The sequence below is a fragment of the Epinephelus fuscoguttatus genome, linkage group LG18 (genome assembly GCF_011397635.1).
Source record: "Epinephelus fuscoguttatus linkage group LG18, E.fuscoguttatus.final_Chr_v1".
In the NCBI taxonomy this organism is placed as follows: Eukaryota; Metazoa; Chordata; class Actinopteri; order Perciformes; family Serranidae; genus Epinephelus; species Epinephelus fuscoguttatus.
Genome location: NC_064769.1, coordinates 8,742,207 through 8,763,719, shown reverse-complemented (window position 1 = coordinate 8,763,719; position 21,513 = coordinate 8,742,207). Strand labels below are relative to the sequence as shown.

General features: G+C 38.8%; 1 protein-coding gene and 1 pseudogene across 3 annotated transcripts; both read right to left on the bottom strand.

Moving 5' to 3' along the window:
* LOC125906217 (class I histocompatibility antigen, F10 alpha chain-like) overlaps window positions 1-21,513 on the bottom strand; it is a 30,258-nt pseudogene that overhangs the window by 3,821 nt on the left and 4,924 nt on the right.
* On the bottom strand, window positions 528-16,577 carry LOC125906215 (major histocompatibility complex class I-related gene protein-like). Of its 3 annotated transcripts, XM_049604692.1 has the most exons (7): window positions 16,264-16,577; window positions 9,393-9,659; window positions 8,941-9,252; window positions 7,894-8,196; window positions 7,257-7,364; window positions 6,924-6,941; window positions 528-3,839 (listed from the first exon to the last, which is right to left on the bottom strand). In XM_049604692.1, exons 1-7 carry the CDS (start codon window positions 16,310-16,312, stop codon window positions 3,811-3,813), a joined length of 1,086 nt encoding a protein of 361 aa, XP_049460649.1. In that variant the 5' UTR covers window positions 16,313-16,577; the 3' UTR covers window positions 528-3,810. The 3 variants fall into 3 exon arrangements, with proteins under 3 accessions (XP_049460649.1, XP_049460647.1, XP_049460648.1); XM_049604690.1 differs by having other exon boundaries at window positions 528-6,941; XM_049604691.1 differs by having other exon boundaries at window positions 528-6,941; window positions 8,941-9,219.

The following is a 21,513-nucleotide window of genomic DNA, read 5'->3' as shown; positions in this document are numbered from 1 at the left end:
ACAAACGTGCCCTGGAGACGAACTTTCTTTATTCCTGGGAAGGCGAGGGTATGACCCGCCCTACTCTGCCTCTGAATGGCTCATACTTATATTCTTACCCTTACTCTCACCAATCACAACCCTCATGCCTAAACCTAAGCAATGCAACCCTAGCCTCGCGTCACCAGGCTCTTCACATAAAGTGCCGTAGAAGGCAACCACTACGAGCCAATCAGAGGAAGAGTAGGGCGGGTCATGGCTTTGCCATCATAGGGAAAGGAATAGCGGTCCTGGAGCAAAATACTCTCTGTATTTGAAGCAAAGAGTTAAAGTATGATCTTACCTGGAGATGAAACATGACAGAAGAGAAGCAACAAAAGTAACTTTATCATCTTGTTTTGATAAAGACTTGTGGGTAAAGGACCGAGCTGGTCCACCCGTTATGTCCTCTGTTCATGCAGCGCCTGTGGGAGTGTCTGCTCCGACTCAACTCAGTTAGGGACTGTACCAAACTTACTGAGGTGGGGAGGGGGGTGGAACTCCTGTTTCATTAAAAAAAAAGAAGAAAAAAAGCAAGACCATGTAGCATTAAACAATGTCAGACCATCAAGACCATGTAGTCAATTCTGTAAACACAAATACCAAAAAAGCATCTTAGGAATGTATGGGCAAATTAAAATAGGTATCTGATACTGGATACTTCTACTGTTATACACATATGATTATTGTCACATATGTATACTATCATAATATATATACATTCAACATATTGTACCACAATAGCTGTAATTAGAATTATAATATTATTACTTTCATTAATGTTGTTGTAAGCTATTATCATTACAGTCTGTCCTGCATCTCTCTCTGTCTCTCTCTGTCTCATTGTGTCATACGGATCACTGTTAATTTATTATGCTGATCTGTTCTGTACAACATCTATTGCAAGTCTGTCCGTCCTGGAAGAGGGATCCCTCCTCAGGTGCTCTTCCTGCGGTTTCTACCATTTTCTTTTCCCCGTTAAAGGGTTTTTTTGGGGGGAGTTTTTCCTTATCTGCTGTGAGGGTCATAAGGACAGAGGGATGTTGTATGCTGTAAAGCCCTGTGAGGCAAATTGTGATTTGTGATATTGGGCTTTATAAATAAAATTGATTGATTGATTGATTGATTGATTGATGTTTATAGCTATAATTAAATTAGTGCTGATACATTAACCTGTATAGTCACGTTTTGTTGTAGTTGTAGCATTATATAATAATGTAAGTATATAGTGCTTGACATTTTGTAACATCACATCCAAAATATATCATGGTATTACAGATTTGTTTGCATTAAAGTTTTTTATCTGATCTTCTCTTACAACATGTAATCTGTAAAGTAACAATGTATTAATGATACAATGAAATAATAAAAAATACGATAGTTTCTTTGACACGTAGTGGAGCACAAATATAAAGTAACATATAATGGAAATGTCCAACTGTAGTACAAATACCTCAAAATGTACTTGTGTGTAGTATTTAAGTAAATGTACTTTTATATTTTTTCACATTACATTTTCAGTTACCAACTACGCTATTCATTGACTCTGTAGATGAACTAATGCCACAGCAATATTATTAAGATGTTTCCACATTTTTATGGGTCAAAGGTAGAGTCCTCTATTGTCATCCGTCAATACAAAACTGTCAATCATTGTAAAAAAATTCTGCTTCTCTTTTAATATTTATTTTGTTACTTCTGCTCATGAATCCATATCTAAATATTTTTTAATGTTAAGTGGCTGTTGTTGCAGATTCACTTAGGCTACTGTGGAAGCTGATAACACATTAACAAACACTGAGTGAATGAATGACTTTATTTTGAAATGAAACAAAACAAAACAAAACATAAAGAAATAAACAAGACAAGGATAGCAGCGCCTGAAAAGAAGTGGGTACAAGTAAAACTTATACGTCTCTTCCCCTTTCTTAAATTTCTTCTTTTAACTCATATATTATATCAACAATTTCCCAAATTTATTCACAACTATATAAAACTATCCCCAGTCAATTTACCACCCAATTAAACAAATAGGTAATAAACCCAGTTTATTTACATCCCAAGTACCACCCAGTGTTAAATAAATACACTGCATACTAGGAAAAGTTTTTGTTTATCAATTTGTTGGGTGAGATTATGGAACAGGTTTACTGTGCAGTTGAAGGAATGCACAAATATGAAACAATTTAAAATAATGTACAAAAACATGGTGTTCACTAGGTACAGGGAGGAAGGAGGTATTGAAAATCACTAGGTGTCATATGGGTTACTGGTTATTTGGCTGTTTTCTGTGAATTGTCTGTGTTATGTGTTATCTTGTTTATTTTGTTATGTGTATGTATGTGGCATTCTAGAGATAATGAATTATCAAATGAATAACATATGAACATAAACAAATAATAATGTACTGTAAAATTACTAATAATAGTATTAGCTTCTAATGAATATTAGAAGATTAGTGGAGGTATATAGTAATGTATTTGTTACAAATATATTGCGAGAATTATGAAGCTATTTAATAACACATAAAAAAGTCATTTTGTATTGATATATAACTTAATCTATGATTGACATGGGATATTATATTTTCTGTAATTCAGGGGTGAGTATATAAGTTTCACTACTTCTTACTCCTTTTCGAATATGTGCATTTATTTCTTACTCTGGCTTTCTTTTTTTTTTTTTTTCATGTTCATTTGTTGTTATGCTTCTGTTATACTTGCTTTCCTTGGTTTTATATTATTTGCATATATTCAAAATAATCTTATCAAAAATAATAAATAAATAAATAAATAAATAAATAAATATGCACTCTTACGCAACCTTTCCTCACAGATATGTCCAAAAAATATTTTTGTATAGTTTTTAAAGATTATTTTTTGGGGGCTTTTGCCTTTAATAGACAGGACAGTGTGAAATGGGGAGAGAGAGAGTTGAGGAACGACATGCAGCAAAGGGTTGCAAGCCAGAGTCAAGCTCGCGACCGCTGCGGTGAGGCATCACCTCTATACATGGGGCGCCGGCACTATCCACTAAGCTACCGACACCCCTTTTGTAGAGTTTTCAAAAATGTATTTCTATTTGTGCTTTGTTTCAACTCATCAAGCAGCCCATTCCACAAGTCCACCCCATACACTGAAATACAGACTCTTCTTAGTTGTACAAACATTGTTTTTTAAAATTCACAATCATTAACAGATTAAAATGACTACAAACTCAAAAATGAATACAAATAAAAAGGAAAAAAAAAAAGCTCAACTACACACACACACACACACACACACTTAAAGTGCAGTACTTCAGAAAACAACAGATTCTAAAAATAGGAATTCATAATAGCAACAACAACAATAAAAAAAATGTTACAACAGATAGAGAGATAACATAAATTTAAATACACATTAAGAGATTATAGAGCAACTGCAGAAGATGTAAGAGGCCGAACAGTTTCATTTTGTACAAGCAGGCCAGTAATATATATAATATATATATATATTTTATGTACAAGCACTAGGTCTTCAACAGTGTGTTTCAAGAGTGGAAACTTTAAACAGAAGTCAGCTTAAGGGCTGGACTTCCTACTGATCACCATCAAAGACAGATGACTGCCTAGTACCTAATGATATAGACTAGATAAAGTCCAATACTAATAAGTGTTCCAGAGAGAGTCTGTAGGAACAGCTGAACAGTAGCATCACTTCTCTCCAGATGTTGATAGGAGAGGATTTTTCTCCACAGGTGTGCTTCTGTTAGCTCTGACTGTCACTTAAATGATCTTGTTTGTAGTGTAAATCAGTTCATGCTTGGCAGTCTGACTGATCCTGTAGGGGTATAGGGGGACAAATTATATACCGTAAAACTTAAATTAAAAGCTAATGGTGCGTTCCAGGCAGGCTTTTGAACTTGTAAGTCAAGACTTCAAGTCACGAGTTACGACTTTATAGCATTCCAGGAAACTGGCAAACTGCCAGTTACTTCCTGTTTAATGTTGAACATGGCGAACTGTTTGTTTGTGCTTCCCCATTATTTCTATCGCCAAAGGTGCCTGCTCCTTGCTCATTTGAGTGAAACGGAGGAGGAGAAACGGCGCATAAGGTCACAGATGCTATTATACTTTTTATTTTATGTTATGTGTGTTTGGAAACGTATTTTGTATTGATTATTCTTGCACTGGAAACCAGCTGTTAGAGCGGCTGCCAATAATGCGTTAACATTAGGGTTATTTTATGTCTATTTCTCACCATGTAAGTTATCACCTGCAGCAACACCGCACCCAAGGGGCTGCCATTGTTGTATAGAGGAGTAAGGTAATTGGTTTAGAGGGCTGTGTGACGTCAGAAAGCGTAACTGGGAGTACATCGATCTGGTACGAGTTCACGGGTGGGAAGTTACAGGTTTGACTGCCGTTCCAGTGCACTTTCACGGGTTACAGGTTGTGAAAACACGAGTTACGGGTTGCCTGGAACGCACCATTAGTCCCAGCACCCAGTCCTTTTCACTAGCCCAGTGTGACTACACATTTTGACAAAAGCCTGTCTCAATTAGAGGCCTGGTCTGGTTGCCAAGCAGTTCATTTTTTTAATAGATGCTCTTTGGATGTATACAACTGGGTTGTTGGCTACCTCAAATTATGTGTCCATTCCTCAGTTACCCTGTAAGTTATTCATATTCCTTTAGTCCTAAGGTTCCTCAGACCAAAAGAATCAAAGGGTTTTCATACAAATGAATGCAAGTGGTGAGTATTGTTTTAACAGAACAAAGTGGTATTGTGTTGGTATGCTGGGTGTTGGAATCCAGATAATCTTGAGCCAGATCCCCTTAATCTAACTGCCCATTTAATCAGTCCACATTTAGATCACATTTTTAACCAAACCTTTTTAACTGGCATCATTCCACTTTCTCGGAAAAGCGCATTTGTATCTCCCCTACATAAAAATGGTGACATCTCTGACCTCAATAATTACTGTCCAATATCCATACAGCACAATTACAGCTGCAGTTTCAGTCACAGATAACATTGTCTCCTCCCTGGATAATAAACAGTGCCTCTCAAAAGTAGGGCCCGGCTGATTTAATCGGCCGATTATAGCCATTAGAGAATAATGTTAACACTTATATTTTCATCACTAAAAAAATGCAGGGAATATGGTGTTTTACTTATTTTATTTCCCAGAGGTTTACTGCCTTTTTGCACTACATATTTCTGATTTATTTTATGTTTGAATTGTTTTTATGCTGCTTGCCCCACATAACAAAATACCTCAGTCTTTTGCAGTTACTTTTTTATTGTTTGTTTTCAAAGATGTTTACTAAAAAAGTTGTAATTTTTGCACTATAACCTACCTCTGTTAAACTGGCAACAATAAGAAGAACTCTGGTACTGTGAACATACATGTGAATGTCTTAATTCATTTAGACTTTGCATGATTATTTTATTTCCCAGAGGTTTGCTGCCTTTTTGCACATCATATTTTTGATTTATTTTGTGTTCAAATTGTTCATATGCTGCTTGTTTCACACAATTTCTGATAATAAAAGTATTTGAAAATAGTAAAATGTTCTTCCTTCAATTTATACCTTTGTAATGAGTGTTTAAACTATATTTAAGCCATCAAAAGCAGGTATTTCGGGGGGGTTTAAATTGAAAAACATAAAAATTTAATTGGCCGATATATCGGTTATCAGATTTTTTTATTCCATAATATCGGAATCTGCATCAGCCCCAAAAAATCCATATCGGTCGGGCCCTACTCAAAAGCATTCGATACTGTTCATCATAAAATTCTACTTCTTAAATTACAGTCCACAGGCTTAGATATTTTTTCACTAAACTGGTTCCACTCTTACCTCACTGACAGAACTCAAGACTGTTGTCGCTGACGGTGCTCAATCAAGTCTACTCACTATCAGAAACGGGGTGCCACAGGGGTCTATCCTTGGACCATTGTTATTTACATTATGCATTAATAAATTAATAAGGGTGCTTTTTCCAGCTCTGAAACATCTCAGAAATCAAACCTTTCCTTTCATCAAACCACTTAAAAACCATCACAAATGCCTTGATCACCTCCCGACTACACTATGGCAATGCATTATATCTGGGTGTCCCTAAATCTTCCTCGTCACGCCTGCAGCTTGTCCAGAATGCTGCTGCAAGACTGATAACTGGCACAAGGAAAAGAGACACCATAACACCTGTGCTGGCATCCCTGCACTGGTTACCAGTCAATTACAGGATTGAATTCAAGGTTTTATTGTTTGTTTTTAAAGCTGTTAATAGCCTGGTTCCCCAATATATTTCTAAGCTCTTATGTCCCCTTTTAAATTCCAGAGCACTCAGATCTTCAAACCAGCAACTTCTGGCTGTGCCTCGATCGAGGCTAAAGGGTAATGGGGATCGTGCGTTCGCTGTGGCTGCACCCAAACTTTGGAACAGTCTACCTCTCTCCACTAATGATTCCCCATCTGTGGACACTTTTAAGGCAAGACTTAAGACCCACTTTTACTCCAAAGCTTTTGAGCGCTCTTAAACTCTTATCCCCCATTTTAGGTGTTTTGTATTTCCACTCTCCAATTTGGGATTGTACTGCTATGTATTTTGATCTCCGCACTTTGTTATTCTTTGACTTTACCTTTATTGTACAGCACTTTGGTCAACCTAGGTTGTTTTTAAAAGTGCTTTATAAATAAATTTGATTTGATTTGATTTGATAACATAATTCTCCCAAATCAATATTTTACGTCCACTTTTTTTGCTGATGATTGTATCTTATATGCCCCTAGTTCTACCCCATCCCAAGCCCTGACTCATCTACAGACTGCCTTTGATGCCCTACAATTATCCCTCAATAACCACAGACTAGTTGACCACAAATATGTGGTATTTTTCATAAAGGAAAACTTACTGTTTGCAGGTCTGAATCCTGAAACACAGATGAGAGATTACAGAATTAAATGTGAAGAAAAATCCAGAATTTATGAAACAAAACTCTTTTGCATGTCTTGTATATTTCACAGATTTCTGCTTTGAATGTAAAGGTAGAGAGCAGCTCTTCTACATCATATACAGTACATCTGTTGAGGACTTCTATGTTCTTTCGGCGGTAAACTACTAACCATCAGCCAGCTCACACTTTTTTTCAAAATACTGATCCTTTCCAGAGTAAAAATAATGGGTTTTTTTTATCCTTGCTTTGAACCTGCATGTTAAATCAAACAGTGGAGAAAAAAAAACTTACCATGATTGTTACTCCTGCAGATGCAGAGTCCAGTGATGCAGAGTGTCAGCAGCAGCAGTCCTACAACAACTCCAATAACAGCACCAGCAGGAAAGTGTGAGGGAGAAACTGGAACCACAACAGAACATTCACACTTTGTCTCTACTACTGGATAGAGATCAATATGTTTACTCTAAGATGACTGTGATGACTATAGTGTTATCAGAACTGATAGAAATAATGACCACAACTGTATAACATTCATTCAGTATACCTACAAACATAATGTAGTACTGCTAAGATTGCCAACCCCATCATGTTTGGAAACAAATGCATGCTTGTAAATAAATGCATTATCAAACGGCGAGAAGTGCTGCAGTTTCTCTGACTGGAAAACTGTGCACAACAGACTACAGTCACCCCAAGTTGTTGTTTACTATGAAAATAAGACAAGGAAGAAAAGGATATGAATTTGTAAATCACAACCACCCTGTTAGCCTGAGGTTAAAGATTAAGCTCTAAAAACCAGTGCCAAGAGTTAACTTCCTAACAACTCGTCTGCATTTGTAGTTATGATCCAGCTTTAATGGACAAAGATTATAAAAAAAAACAAACAAAAACAAACAAACAAGTGTTTTCAATTTTTCATCAGTCTTACCCCAGTTGGTCCTGATCACTGCTTTGTCCAATTTGGTGATGATGTTGTCTTTCACACCAGAGAGATGAAACACACAGTCGTACCTCCTCCAGTCTTCAGGTGGGACTGATGAAAGGTTCAGGTCAACACTCATCTGGAAGGATCCATCATGGTTGGGGAGGATCTCTCTGTGGTCCACGTCCTCATGAATCTCCTCTCCATCTTTCCTCCAGAACATCATGGCTCTGTCAGGGTAGAAACCTGTAGCGTGGCAGCTGACTGGAGAGGAGGGAGACTTCTGGAGGAGAAACACTGAGGGAAGGTCTGCACAGATAGAGGGAGAAAGAGAGAGGAGAGAGAAAAAAAAAAGACCATTACAGGCAGTTACAATTTGGAAGTGAATAATCTGAGAAATAAAGGGCAATTTCTAAACACCTACTTTTACCAACTTGATCTTGGCTAAAAATATTCCCACCTGTTACTGAACCAAGTTTACTATATGGTAATGAAGTGTAGGGCCTCCTGACAAACACAAAGTATGAGAAGGGGGATAAACACGCTTTTGAAACCCTGCACACTAAAATGTGAGTATCCTCGGAGTCCCCAGAATAACAACGAACAATGGTTGTCACGCTTAATTAAGCAAATTTCCACTTTAAATCAGAATCCAGACAAATTCTTTAATCAAATCCTGTGAGCCCAAGTCCTAATGTTACAGAGCTCCAGACAGTGGAGAGAGCTGGTTCTTTAGGCTCAGCTTCTAAAAGGTACAGGGTCTCAGCACAGCCCTCAAATTAACTTTGTCAAACACAGGTCATCCTGTCTTACAAATCTCAAAGTACACTTCAGTGCAATGTAGCACTGAACAGACAAACTGAGTGGTAGATTATCAGGCAGCATCAGCAATGAGAAACTGAGAGAGACATTAACTGAATACTGACTGAGTGACCATAGTTATAACTCATAAAAGGGCGATCATACTCAAAAGTGGTACTACTGTATCATTAAAGAATAAACGTTTAAAACTGAGGAGGCATTTTGTGTCTATGAAATCACATCAGGCCATACCTGTTCTCTGCAAAGAGCTCTTTCCATAGTTTACATACTCCTTAAGGTTCTCAATGCACTCGTGTCTAAGGGCATACTTCCAAAATATACTGTTGTATCTATCTCTGTCCCACTCGTGTTTGGTGAAAACAGCCTGTTGTTTTGGAGCGATCCATGTCTCTGTCTCCAGGTCCAACGATATGAGGTCTTCTCCATCATAGCCATAATGAAGATTAACATTGACCTCATCAGTCTCATCGTCCCATTCACAGCCATTCATCCTCTGGAAAATGTGAATACCTGAGGGAGGGAGAGAGCCTTTTAACTTCCTGTCTGAAAAAGGTCAGGCAGCATAAGGTCAATAACACCAGTCACGTAGCTGCTTACAATTCCAAATGGAGACTATATATGTTTGCATCTTTACAGCAAGCAAAGATGGAAAAACATTTCATCAGTAAAAAGTGAACACATACCTCCAGTTTCGTTAAAACGCTGCATCAAACTCTCTATGGTGGCTTTGAAGGTGTGCTGGTTACCCAGACAGATAGTAGTGTACCATGCCAAATGGTGAGGATTGTTTTGGAATAATTTATCCATCCAGTCTGTTGTGACCTGAGGTACTTGTCCAATGCTGTCAAAGTAACCTATCTGAACTCCATCAACTGAAGTAACAGCCACAAACTCTGGGATGTCTCTGATTCCATGGGAATAACTGAGCACATACTTCAGGGAGTGTCTCACTGTAGGATAAAAACAGTTTAGAGTTAGGCCGCTTTGTTTTTACACTCTTTTTGTTTTTGTACTTTTAGCTCGACTTTGGTCTGAACCAGCTTCTTAGAAAAATATCTGTCTCTTTAGCTGCTGGATGCTCCCCTTTCTTCAACCAGCTACTTGCTTCCTTTTGTCCATTTGCTGTTTGATGCTCTGTTGGCAGTGTGCAGTCTGTTTATCAGAGCCTGTTTACTAAAAGCAGACAGACTGAAACAGGAAATGTACTGGTTAAACAAGATACTGAGTTAATAAGCTAAAAGCTATAGCTGCAGAGTTGGGTGAAAATGTGCATGGGGTTTACTGTAAAGTATTATTCTAAATTTAAAGACTGTGAAGGGTGGTGTAGTTTTTTTAATTCTATGTTCAAAACCAAAAACACAAAAGAAGTGTCAGGAATATATTACACAGTGTGAACTTATATGTTAGCATGTCTGGCTAGTTTAACGTTACAACCTACAGTAGTAATATGATCTACAGATAGAATTATGCTTCTCCAGATACAAACATAACGTCTTTGCAAATCCACACAGAGAAGGGTGGTGCATTATGGGTAACTGTAGGTTGCAGAGACTCACAGAGGGAGAATTGTTTCACTGCTAATCTCATGTCTCAGGACCCCAGGACTGTGAACAAATGGGGAGAGTGTGGGGTCGCTATAACTGAGCTGCCATTAGTGTTCTTTTTTGTTTCATTAGTATTAAGGGATACTTTTCTATTACATTACTATCTAGGCAAGGCAAGGCAAGGCAAGGCAAGTTTATTTGTAGAGCACAATTCGTACACAAAGTAATTCAAAGTGCTTTACAGAACAAGAAAATGCATTAAAATCACAATACAAAATAAAAACATAAATAATCATTATTAAAAAAATCTGATGATTAGCTGATATCTATATATCAGCTAATCATGCTGGGTTACCTTGAATTCATTAGGTAAACTTTGTTTTTCTTGCATGCCTCCATGGAAAACAGCAAACATATTGATTTTTTAATTAGTGTTTAACGACAGCAAAACTAAACTAAGCACAAAAAGTAAGGAAATTTGTGTTTGGTAGATTATTTCTTTGTTGGAATAATGCTTCTTGGCAATAAATCTTATACTGTTGGAAAGCCAGTTTATTTCCCTTTCTAATGGTGCCACATTTGTAAGGAACATGCATTTGTGGGATGAGCAGCAGAGCCGAGCATGGGGGTTGTGCCCGTGAAATATTTGCCAACTCTACTCTGCCAATGCCAAACAGCTTTTTTTTTGCTGTTGACTCTTGTTTGGTGTTGTTTGGTGGATTGGATGATTGAAGTCTGAAGAAACAAGACATAATTGGCAATTTAACAATTTATTCATTTAACAAACAGGAGCCTCAGTAGCATGTGGAAGAACCATACACAGCCACAACAGTCTGGCCTTCTCATGCTGGTCACCAGCCTGGTGACAAACTGCTGTGGGATGGTATCCCATTCTTCAATCAGCATTTGTCGCAAGTCAGCCAACGTGGTTGTGTTGGTCACTCTGGCACAAACAGCACCTCCAAGTTGATCCCATAAGTGTTCAGTGGGGTTGAGGTCAGGACTGCTGGCAGGCCATTCCATCCTCTCCACTTCCAAATTCTGGAGGTAGTCTTTGATAAACCCCGCTCTGTGGGGGCGAGCATTGTCATCTCAGAGGACAGAGTTCGGTCCCAGCCTGTGGAAATATGGGATTGCCACTGGTTGTAGAATTTCATCTCGATATCTCTCTGCATTGTGATTGCCTCCAATAAGGTGCCAATCAGACACCTGATTGCACCTGGGGGTACCAGAAGCTCAAAACAAGAGCCAATAGCAACAGCAAAAAAAAAGCTGTTTGGCACTGGCAGAAAAGACGAAAAGAAATTTTTCATGGGCGCAATCCACATACTCAGCTCTGCTGCTTATCCCACAAATGCATGTTCCTTACAAATATGGCACCATTAAAAAGGGAAATAAACAGGCTTTCCAGCGGTATAAGATTTATTGCCAAGGAGCAGAGTCCTGCACTGGGTTGGGTACCCGCAAAAACAGCTGATTTGCGGTGGTTTTAAAAAAATTTTCCCGGGTTCGGATCTGGGTGGAAAAAATAAAATGCGGTCGGATCGCATCAAAATTACAAACACATCAAAATTAAGATAAAATATATTTCAAATATTGCTGTAAATGTGGTAAAAAGTGACAAAAATATTCACACCACTTTTTTAAATGTTGTTAGAAGCTAAATGTGGCAAAATGTTGCTGTTGATTTCAGTGTGAGCCACTTTACAAACAGCAACCCATAGTTCTCTGCACCACTATAAATACAACAAAAGTAAAAACAACATTTAAGTAAGATCTGGGTGGAAAACAGCTTTGGTTAATGGTAACTGCTGTAAGGAGTTACAAATGGTGAGAGAATGCAAAATGCATTTGGAATTTTTTGCACCGACTAAAACCAAAAAATATCAAATCTGTGTAGGGCTGCACGATATATGCGGTAGACGGTAGAAATGATATAAATTCGGCCCACGGTAGAGATTTGCGCTCTACCGTCCTATCGTCGATGACGTCATCGCACCCGCCTCAGTGTGACAATGGCTGCGAGCACAGAGACAGCGGAGCAAAAGGAGCTGGTTCACGTCCGTGATTTAGCGTAGCACGCAACATGTGTTGCTGGAGAACTTGTGAGTGAGTGAGTTAATGTCTTATGAACAGCCCCAGACTTCTCAGACTCTTTTAGCGACTTACCGCTCAGAGGGAACTCATTCAGTGTCTCCTCTGGCAGCAGCACAGCGTGTCTCCCTCTCCTCTCTCGCCGTGCGCACACGGGAGTTGGTTTTCGGCAAGAGAGTTTGTCATAAACCTTTGGTAATGTAAACCTATGTGACGCTAGGGGCTCGACAAAAAACTCCATATGTGAATGTGTGATAGTTGTGGTATCATAACAGCCTGTCACAGGTTACAGCGTGATGATTAGAGGAGAAATGGCAGAGCATAAAGGTCCAGGTGGAAAAAACACAACTCAGTCATTTAGGATTTTGCTAAAAGAAGGAAATTACCTTTTGATATAGATCCCTGGGGACATTTTGCACCATAGAGTACTGGGTTTTAATTTTGAGTTTTGAGTTCTGCATTCTGCAATACAATAAATACAATACAACAATACAATAAATGCTCTAAATAATACATTATATCTTTGCTTTTGTTGTTGTTGTTGTTGTTTTTTTTAATCAATTTAGCTTTGCTAAGGGACTACAAAACCCATTCAGAAACACTTCTATTATAACTTTTACACTTAAATTTATACAGGGATATATACCGTTACCGTGAAGGGATTCGATTTATACCGTGATATGAATTTTAGGTCATAGCACCCAGCCCTAAATCTATGTTTTAAATATTAGTGTTTTAGTCTTCCGATAGGATGAAATAATATGTAAAAAGCTTACTGTATAAACGTACACTGCAGGCCTGCAGACAATAAGTACACTCATTAACAACATTGCATAATAGTCGTCTAACAAAACTGTTCCTAAAACCTAACCTACGCAATAGGACGATAACTTTTCAGTGACATGAAGTCCACTTGTGATTGCTAAGTATAAAGGTATATAACTTGTGTCAGTTTCAGTGGCGGCTCCTGCCAAATTTCTCAGGGGAGGAATTGTTGTGATAATGGCTGAGGTGACCGGTTCAATGGGTAAATTTGAATTAATTTGTTTCTAAAATGACTCAACAATCCAATGTGGTCATCAACAGACAAATTTTCATCAGTTTGCCCAAACAAACTCAACAAACTCTGAGTCTATCCCTGAACTCTGAGTTGACTTACTCTGAGATGGGAAACTCTGAGTTACCGGTTCCAGAACAGCTGATTTGAGTTAGTTCAGTCAACTCTGAGTATGTTCACTCTGAGTTTAGCCGACAATAAACAGCCATCATCAATGGAGCTCCGACTCCACGATTCACCATGGCAACAGGTAAATAAAAGACAGCCTCCACTTTAATCCAGTGGATGTAGAGATATTAATGCATGTGTAGCAGATGGTGCATGTTTATCTTTAAAAGAAGAGCCTGAGTCCGAGCGAGGAAAGTGTAAATAAGTTAACCATAAAGTTAATAAAAAAGTTTTAATTAGGGTTGTCCGTTTATTCATCATTTATCAGACTTACAATTCCTTAATGAAGATAAAGTGGTGGAATCTGACTGTGTATCAGGCTGTAGATACATTACATTATATTAATAATATATAATAATATATTTGTTCAGATTTAATCTAATGGGGAAAAACACAGGAGGCAGCAACTGAAAAACAGGAAGATTTAAAACATATAGGCTAGGCTATAGATCAGAGACATAAAGACATGACTGTAAACTCACAGTCTGACCCAGTAATAATATGTTTGGTGATTTGCACTTGAAAAGACGTTGAGGTTAAAATACAGTAGATTTTAAAACATTGGACATCTATTTGTATCTTGACTCAACAGCATTCAGTGACTTTATTTCAGCTACAAATGTAGTAAATTTAAAGACACTGAAATGCTGCACCAATGCTCACTCAGAAATATTAACACATAATCCCCAATACTAGGCTATAGGAATTATGTTCCATCAGTGTGACCAATGACATCAGTGATAGAGATCATTAGTCATTGATAATACGTGTCTAAAGCTTCATACCGATTTTTAAAATTTAAATAATTAGACCTACACATTATGTGCCATAAACATTTGGGAGCGGCTCTAACAGACTGACAGTCTGATCCTTGTGCACAGTGTTATAAAAAAATAATAAATATAAAAAGGACAGAGGTTTGATTCTGAGCTGAGGCTGAATTCTCGCTGTGTAATATTTTATTTAAAGACAAAAACTGATGACCAAAGAAATGACTGATGTGCATAAATTCAGTAACTTAAGACAGTCCTGAGTAACAAACTAATATCCAGCAGGATTTAGACTGTGACAGACGGTAAATCTCTGCTAATTAATGCACTTTGATACAAGCTTTGACACGGCCTGAATGAATGAGGAAATGAAACAGCGTGTAAGTGGAAGGAGACAGAGAAAAATTCAGGGTTTATTGAAGAAAACCTGCCAGCGAGCAGGTTAGGTTCACAGACTCAGTTGCCATGGTGATTGACTTTGATTTACCTCTCTTTCTGGAACTGAAAACCCAGAGTTTCCCTCACTCCATGGTTAATATACTCAGAGTTTTCACTAAACTCGCTTTCTGGAATACCCCTCTGACCTGAAGGTTTTTTTGTTGTTGTTTTTCAGTTTCAGTTATATATTGGGAGGACATTTTGGGCATTTTGGCATGCTAAAGTTGTCTGGGTGAAGTGTGCTGGTCTTGTCATACAAAGTTTGATGGAGTGTCAACTAGACAATATGGAGACATTTGCATCTTGAAAGCCGGACTACAAATGTGGATAGACAGGGAGAAACACACACAAGCCTAAGACGTGATAAGATACGATATTCCTCACTATATGAAGTGACTGACAACAAGATCTGTATAATGGATTGTAAAGAAATTCGTCAGGTTTTTATTTTGTAGACAATTGATCTGGATTTTAGTGGATAGAGTGATGGGATGACAGCACAATGATGTGTCACTGGAAAGCTCTGGTCCTGCGCTTTCATGTGATATGCGTGGCATTTCTGTGCGAGTCTGCATTCGCGAGTAATCCATTCAAGAGTAATGTGTGTGCAAAGCTGTATGAAAAAAAAATCCATAGAGAAGAACATCATGATCATCATGAATTTGGACGCACTACGCGTCATTCCAGTTTAACCAATATGGTTAAAAAGCATTTTGGATCAGCTGGAAACGTTAGCCATGTTGATCTTGAATGTGACCGCTGCGCAGTGGCGCTGCCTCATGTGATGGTCGGAATAATCGTAAAAATGAGTTTCTGACTGTAAAGCAATATTTCAGTGGAAACGGTTGACGGCGTGTTTTTTAAACATTTTGAGTGATAAAATACAACACATCTTCTTTGTAATGTCCATGATGTCTCCACATTACCACTTAAATGCTCATGAACACACAATGAAGTAAGAACGACTTCCTGACATGGGAAACCAGATCATCGGAAGAGCACATGAATGATACTTGGTGGTGTAGTGTGTATAACGAAAACACTTTGGGGCAAGCCCTCCCGAACCCACAGAGATTGCATTGGAGCACCTGCATTTAGAAAAAGCCTTTTACATGAATCGGGTGATTTACTGTTAGGCTGATATCGCCCCAAAGGGTCAGAATGCAACTTCTCACTACGGCTGATTGATATTCAGAGGCAGAGGAGCTGTTTCAAGTGAAAATTATTAGAATAATTAATATATTGTGTGTATATATGACAATAATGATGATGATAATCATACATTGTTTATAATCATCTTTCTTTTCTTTTGTGGCTCAAGGAGGGGCCCTATCGCCCTACAGCCTATTGGTCAGCCGCCCCTGCTTGACGCAGTTTCTTTTTTGAGCCCCTCATCTCCTCGAATTTTCCAGTCACCAAATTCGCGTTTACTGATAATCAGCTTCATAAAATGTTTAAAGAAAAATATAATCCACAATCTTACCTGGAGATGCAAAGTGGCAGAGGAGAGACAACAGCATCAAGGTCTTCATGTTTGCTCAGTAAAAGCCTTTCGCCCCTTGACAGCGGGCCAGCTGACTTTAAATTCGGTAAAGCTGGACTCACAGATTCGGACTTCGCGGATCAATAACTCATAAACGAGATGTTGTTGGAGCACATAGCCTTCGACACTACCTTCTTCCATTGGTCAACAAGTGAAGCTACAACAAGCTACAACGTAAATTTCATCAGGACAAGCCGTCTTTTCAGCTCGGCCAGTAACACTGATCTTTTTGCACAACCGACTGTGAGACGAGGGCGCAGGGACCGTCTACAAAGTGCAACACCGAAAAGAGATTTAATAAAATTATTCAATAATTTCAATACTATACAGTGTAGCTTCCCCAAAATCACTTCACACATTAATGGTCTTCTGCTGATCATACTACAACACTTCATTTGGGAAAATATGCTTTTTTTTTGTTTTGTTTTATTATTATTAGTAGTAGTATATAATAATAATAATAATAATAATAATAATAATTATTATTATTATTATTATCATTATTATTATTATTATTATTATTATTATTATTATTTTATCATTTTGCTGAATTGTTTTGGAGAAAACTGTTCAGTAATTTCAATACTCTGCAGTGTAGTGTCCCCCAAATCACCCCACACATTAAGGGTCTCCTGCTGATCACACTAAACACTTTTTGGGAAATAGGCTATACTATTTCATAATTTTACTGATTTTTTTATTAGGAAAATGATTCAATAACTTCACTATTATAGAGTGTAGTACTATTACCTTAATTTCAACCACCAGGGGTCCGTTTCATAAAGCAGGTTCAACAAACTCTGAGTCTAATCCTGAACTCTGAGTTGATCTACTCTGAGATAGGAAACTCTGAGTTTCCGGTTCCAGAACAGCTGATTTGAATCAGTTTAATCAATCAATCACTATAAAAAGCCAGATTCAATGGAGCCCCGATTCGACGAGTCACCATGGCAACGGGGAAGAGGAGGGCTGCGTTTTTCACCCCACTAGAATTACAAATCTTCAAAAAGAAGTGCAACACCGCTGCAGCTGCAAGGGAGACGGTGTGGGAGAACATTGCTGCTCGGGTCAATAAGTTTAAATGTAGTCCTTTGCAATCACAATAATATTACAGGGGAAAACTGTTTGAATGGTAGCCTATTAATTTATTTCATTTAGGTGCAATCCCGCGGGGAGAAGCGCACTTGGCAGCAGTTTAGGATGAAATATAAAAACATTGTTCAAACAGGTAAGACCTCGGCATAATCTCATGGGGGTACCTCATTTTGATCATGTTTTACATTGTAAAGTAAATATTAAGTGGCTGTTTGACTGTGCAGTTGTTTTATCCCCAACATAATGCTGTTTTCACACACATAAATGTCTTCTCATCTGTATCATGTTCTGTTAAATAATTAAGCCTATTTAAACTAACACAGACTTCTACTCTGCCAACAGAAAGAAGGCAGATGCCCGTAAACGAGCACACTTTTCTGACTGCCCTGCATACAGTTGCCTTACTCAAGTGCTCAGCATCTCCGACATTGTACAAAAACTTCCATTTGCAAAGAAAGCGCAACACACAATATACGATTGGTAATGTTGCAAATGTAAGCGGATTAGGTTGTGTATAGTCTGAGTGGGCGGAAGTTCGCTGCATAGATCAGCTTCTCATTGAGCGGACGAGCCACCCGTTGAAGTCCCACCCTACCACCTCTGGTTGGTCAGTTTTCAACCGTTTTCAACACATCCTGTACTAACTTTTGCGGTGTTTGATCTTCTGCCATGGTTCGCGTCCTGTAGGCAATATTTTTGTGGGCGTGTTACACCAAAACCTGTTTTCCCCTGGCAATATTTTTGCAAGCGCACCGTTGCTGTGGCACCACCCAGAACGATTGTGATTGGTTGAAAGAAATACAAGCAGCCGGGGCGTTTTTTTCTCCAATCTTAAAGTGAGAGTCCGTCCAGCCAGACCTTTCTTTTTTTGAGAAAGGTCTGGTGAGCGAGACTAGGTTGTGTATGTAGATGATGGACTGTGACGTGAAACGGTACAGCTCAAAAAGATAATTGTCTGGAAATGCTAGAACATCTATGCGCGGTCTGATAACCATCTCCCAACGAATATTTAATTCTCTGCGCAGTAATGCTGCACCTTCATCCATGGGATCGTTATCAAAAGGACATGCCAGGTTAGTGAAAAAAGCCGTCACCTACTGTGCCTAATGGACTTCTAATATACTGACTCTGATTTTTTAAATGATTTTTTAAAATGACAGATGGCAGAACTAGGCTACGCCAAAACTTGCCTGCTGACTGAATGAATGAGGAAATCAAATGGAATGGAGACAGAGAGAAACTCGAGGATCATTGAGAAAAACCTGGTCCCGACCAGGTTAGGTTCATAGAGTCTGTTACTACAGTAACTGACCAGTGCCCCCGTAACTCTGAGTCCCACCCCATCTCAACAGGTTGCCGGTTGGACCACTTGAAGCAGCGCACCCACCGGATCATGCAGAATACACCACACAAGGAGGAAAGGGGAGTTTTCTAGTGGATATACGTATACAGTGTTTCTCATACATTGACTTATTTGCCCTGCCATAGTCTCCAAAAATCAGCCAAATATAAAATGCCTCTGGTAAATGAATGTTATTCTGTAGCGCACCGGCTGGAGCACCTACTGAGAATTCTTTGCCCCCCCTTTCTCATTTGACTGTGGTAGTGACATGTCACATCATGTTGATGTAGCCATGTGAAATACGAGCCAGAGTTTTCATGGGTGTTTTAATTTGAAAATTGACTGGATACTCTCGTCTTTTCTGCGCCTGACTTCCTGTTTGACTCATTTGGTCTGTGCAAATTGACGTGCCATTGCGCGGCGTCCGTCAGAAACAGACCCTGTGCATATTTTTAGCGGAGCAGAGCGCCGAGCCACTTCTAGGCCACAGCTGGTGGAGCAGCTTACATTGACTTGAATGGCTGCTATTAGCTCCAGCACCCGTGCCTCGGGCGGATCGCGCACACCACGGATCCCATGGGTTGCCATAAATGAGCCTGTCCCAGAGGCATTCAACTACCAGAGGGCTTTTGAAATCTTCTTTTCGAAGCCGCGTAAAATTAAATGCTCTGATTCAGGGTGCCATAATTGGAAATCGGGAGGGAGGGAAGCAGTAATTTGTAATTTGTTTCTGTTTGTGTGTAATTGATGTGAGTCTTACGTCGGGTGCACAACCTATTTTTCCTGTTTTAGCAGAGTGTTTCCCCAACGCATTCCCCACCCCCAGAACAATGCCACTGATGGACCTGGCCACATGCGGGTGGCCAGCTAGCGTGCTGTCGTCGAGAGCTGTTAGTGAAGTCATCTGACTACTGACTCTGGTACGCATGCGCGCATCTAGCGAACCTCTGTTGGGTCGGCTCCCGAAAATTACCTTCTTTAACATTTTTTATCCACTTTTAACTGTCATACTCTTGGCAAACTGTCTGTACCCTTTACACAATCTCTCTATGTGACCACTGTTGCAATCGGTCCTACCGATAACAAGTTTTCACAACTAGCTCATGCCCTGCTAGCTAACCGGCTAACATTAGCCTGCTTTTTGCACTAGCTAGCTTGTTTTTAGCATTGCCGCTAATCCTAACGCCATTGATTTTCTCTGCGACCGTGCGTCATAGCAAGAAGCCACGCATATCACGTGAAACAGCAGAATTGTAGCTTTCCGATAAAACCGACAAGCACTTGTCTGTAGTCCAATGTTTTCACAACGAAATAAAATAATAAAATGACAAAATGATGTATAACAGAGCTTTCATACAGCTCTGCACACACATTACTCTTGGATGGATTACTCGCGAATGCACAGAAATGCCACGCATATCACATGAAAGCGCAGGACCAGAGCTTTCCAGTGATACCACACATCATTGTGCTGTCATCCCATCATGCTATAAATCCAGATCATCTACAAAATAAAAACCTGACGAATTTCTTTACAATCCATTATACAGATCTTGTTGTCAGTCACTTCATATAGTGAGGAATATTGTATCTTACCACGTCTTAGGCTTGTGTGTGTTTCTCCCTGTCTATCCACATTTGTGGTCCGGCTTTCAAGATGCAAATATCTCCATATTGTCCAGTTGACACTCCATCAAAGTTTGTATGACAAGACCAGTCACTTCACCTTTGCGCACCCAGACAACTGAGGCCTAATTATGCATGCATGACAGGGCCGTAGTCACCATATACATTGAGGGGGGACCCCCCCCCCCCCATGCCCAAAATGTCCCCCCAATATATAACTGAAACTGAAAAACAAATATTATCTTGGAGGACATCATTGCACTTGGTTGACTATTTTTCTATTATCTTAGATGTAAATATTGCATGTTTCCTTCAGATAAAACACATTTTTGACTTGTGAATGAGTCAATGGAATTTCTTGCAATAATGAAAAAATACTGGCAATCATGTCCGCCTGGCACAAACCACATGTTTTGGACAACTGAGACGTGACAGAATGTCCCAGCGTCATGGTTCTTATACTGCCAGATTCTAGAGAGTCTCCCCTCTTCATATATGGCAGAATATGTCTTTTTCCAACTTGCTATGGTGAGATACATTAATATAAAATACTGGCACATAGAAGGACATGAATTGATAGCAAATCTGGTTAGCCCAGATTGTCCTGAAAAAAACAAGATATAGCATGTGTATGTTGCCTTTATAATGACTGTGATATGAGCTTAAAAGTAAAGGCAGCAAAAATACCCCAAAAATGCCTAGGGCCCATAGGGTAAAGTCTCAACCAAACATCATCAACAGCTGTTTTGGGCAGGTCCTCATTTCCGCAGAAGGAACACAACTCATCCTTTGAAACTGGAAAATAAAAATAAAAATAAAACAACAAAAACAAGTAAATTGCTGTTCAATTTGTATGGAGTGTTTAACATATTCTTTCAATATTTCTTAACCCTAGAACATTAATGTAACATTTAGTAGCACCATCACTAACGTCAGGTATATTTTACCTGCTGTGATCCCCGATAAAAATCTTCTCATCAAAATATATTAAAGTACAACAATACATGGCAAATTTAAGTACTCTTCTTTTATGTCCTCCTATACAATGTCTCATTTAACCAAAATCATGGGGACCCTATAAAAGGCTCTGAAATTAGTGGAAAAATAGGGAATTGTTAACAAAAAAA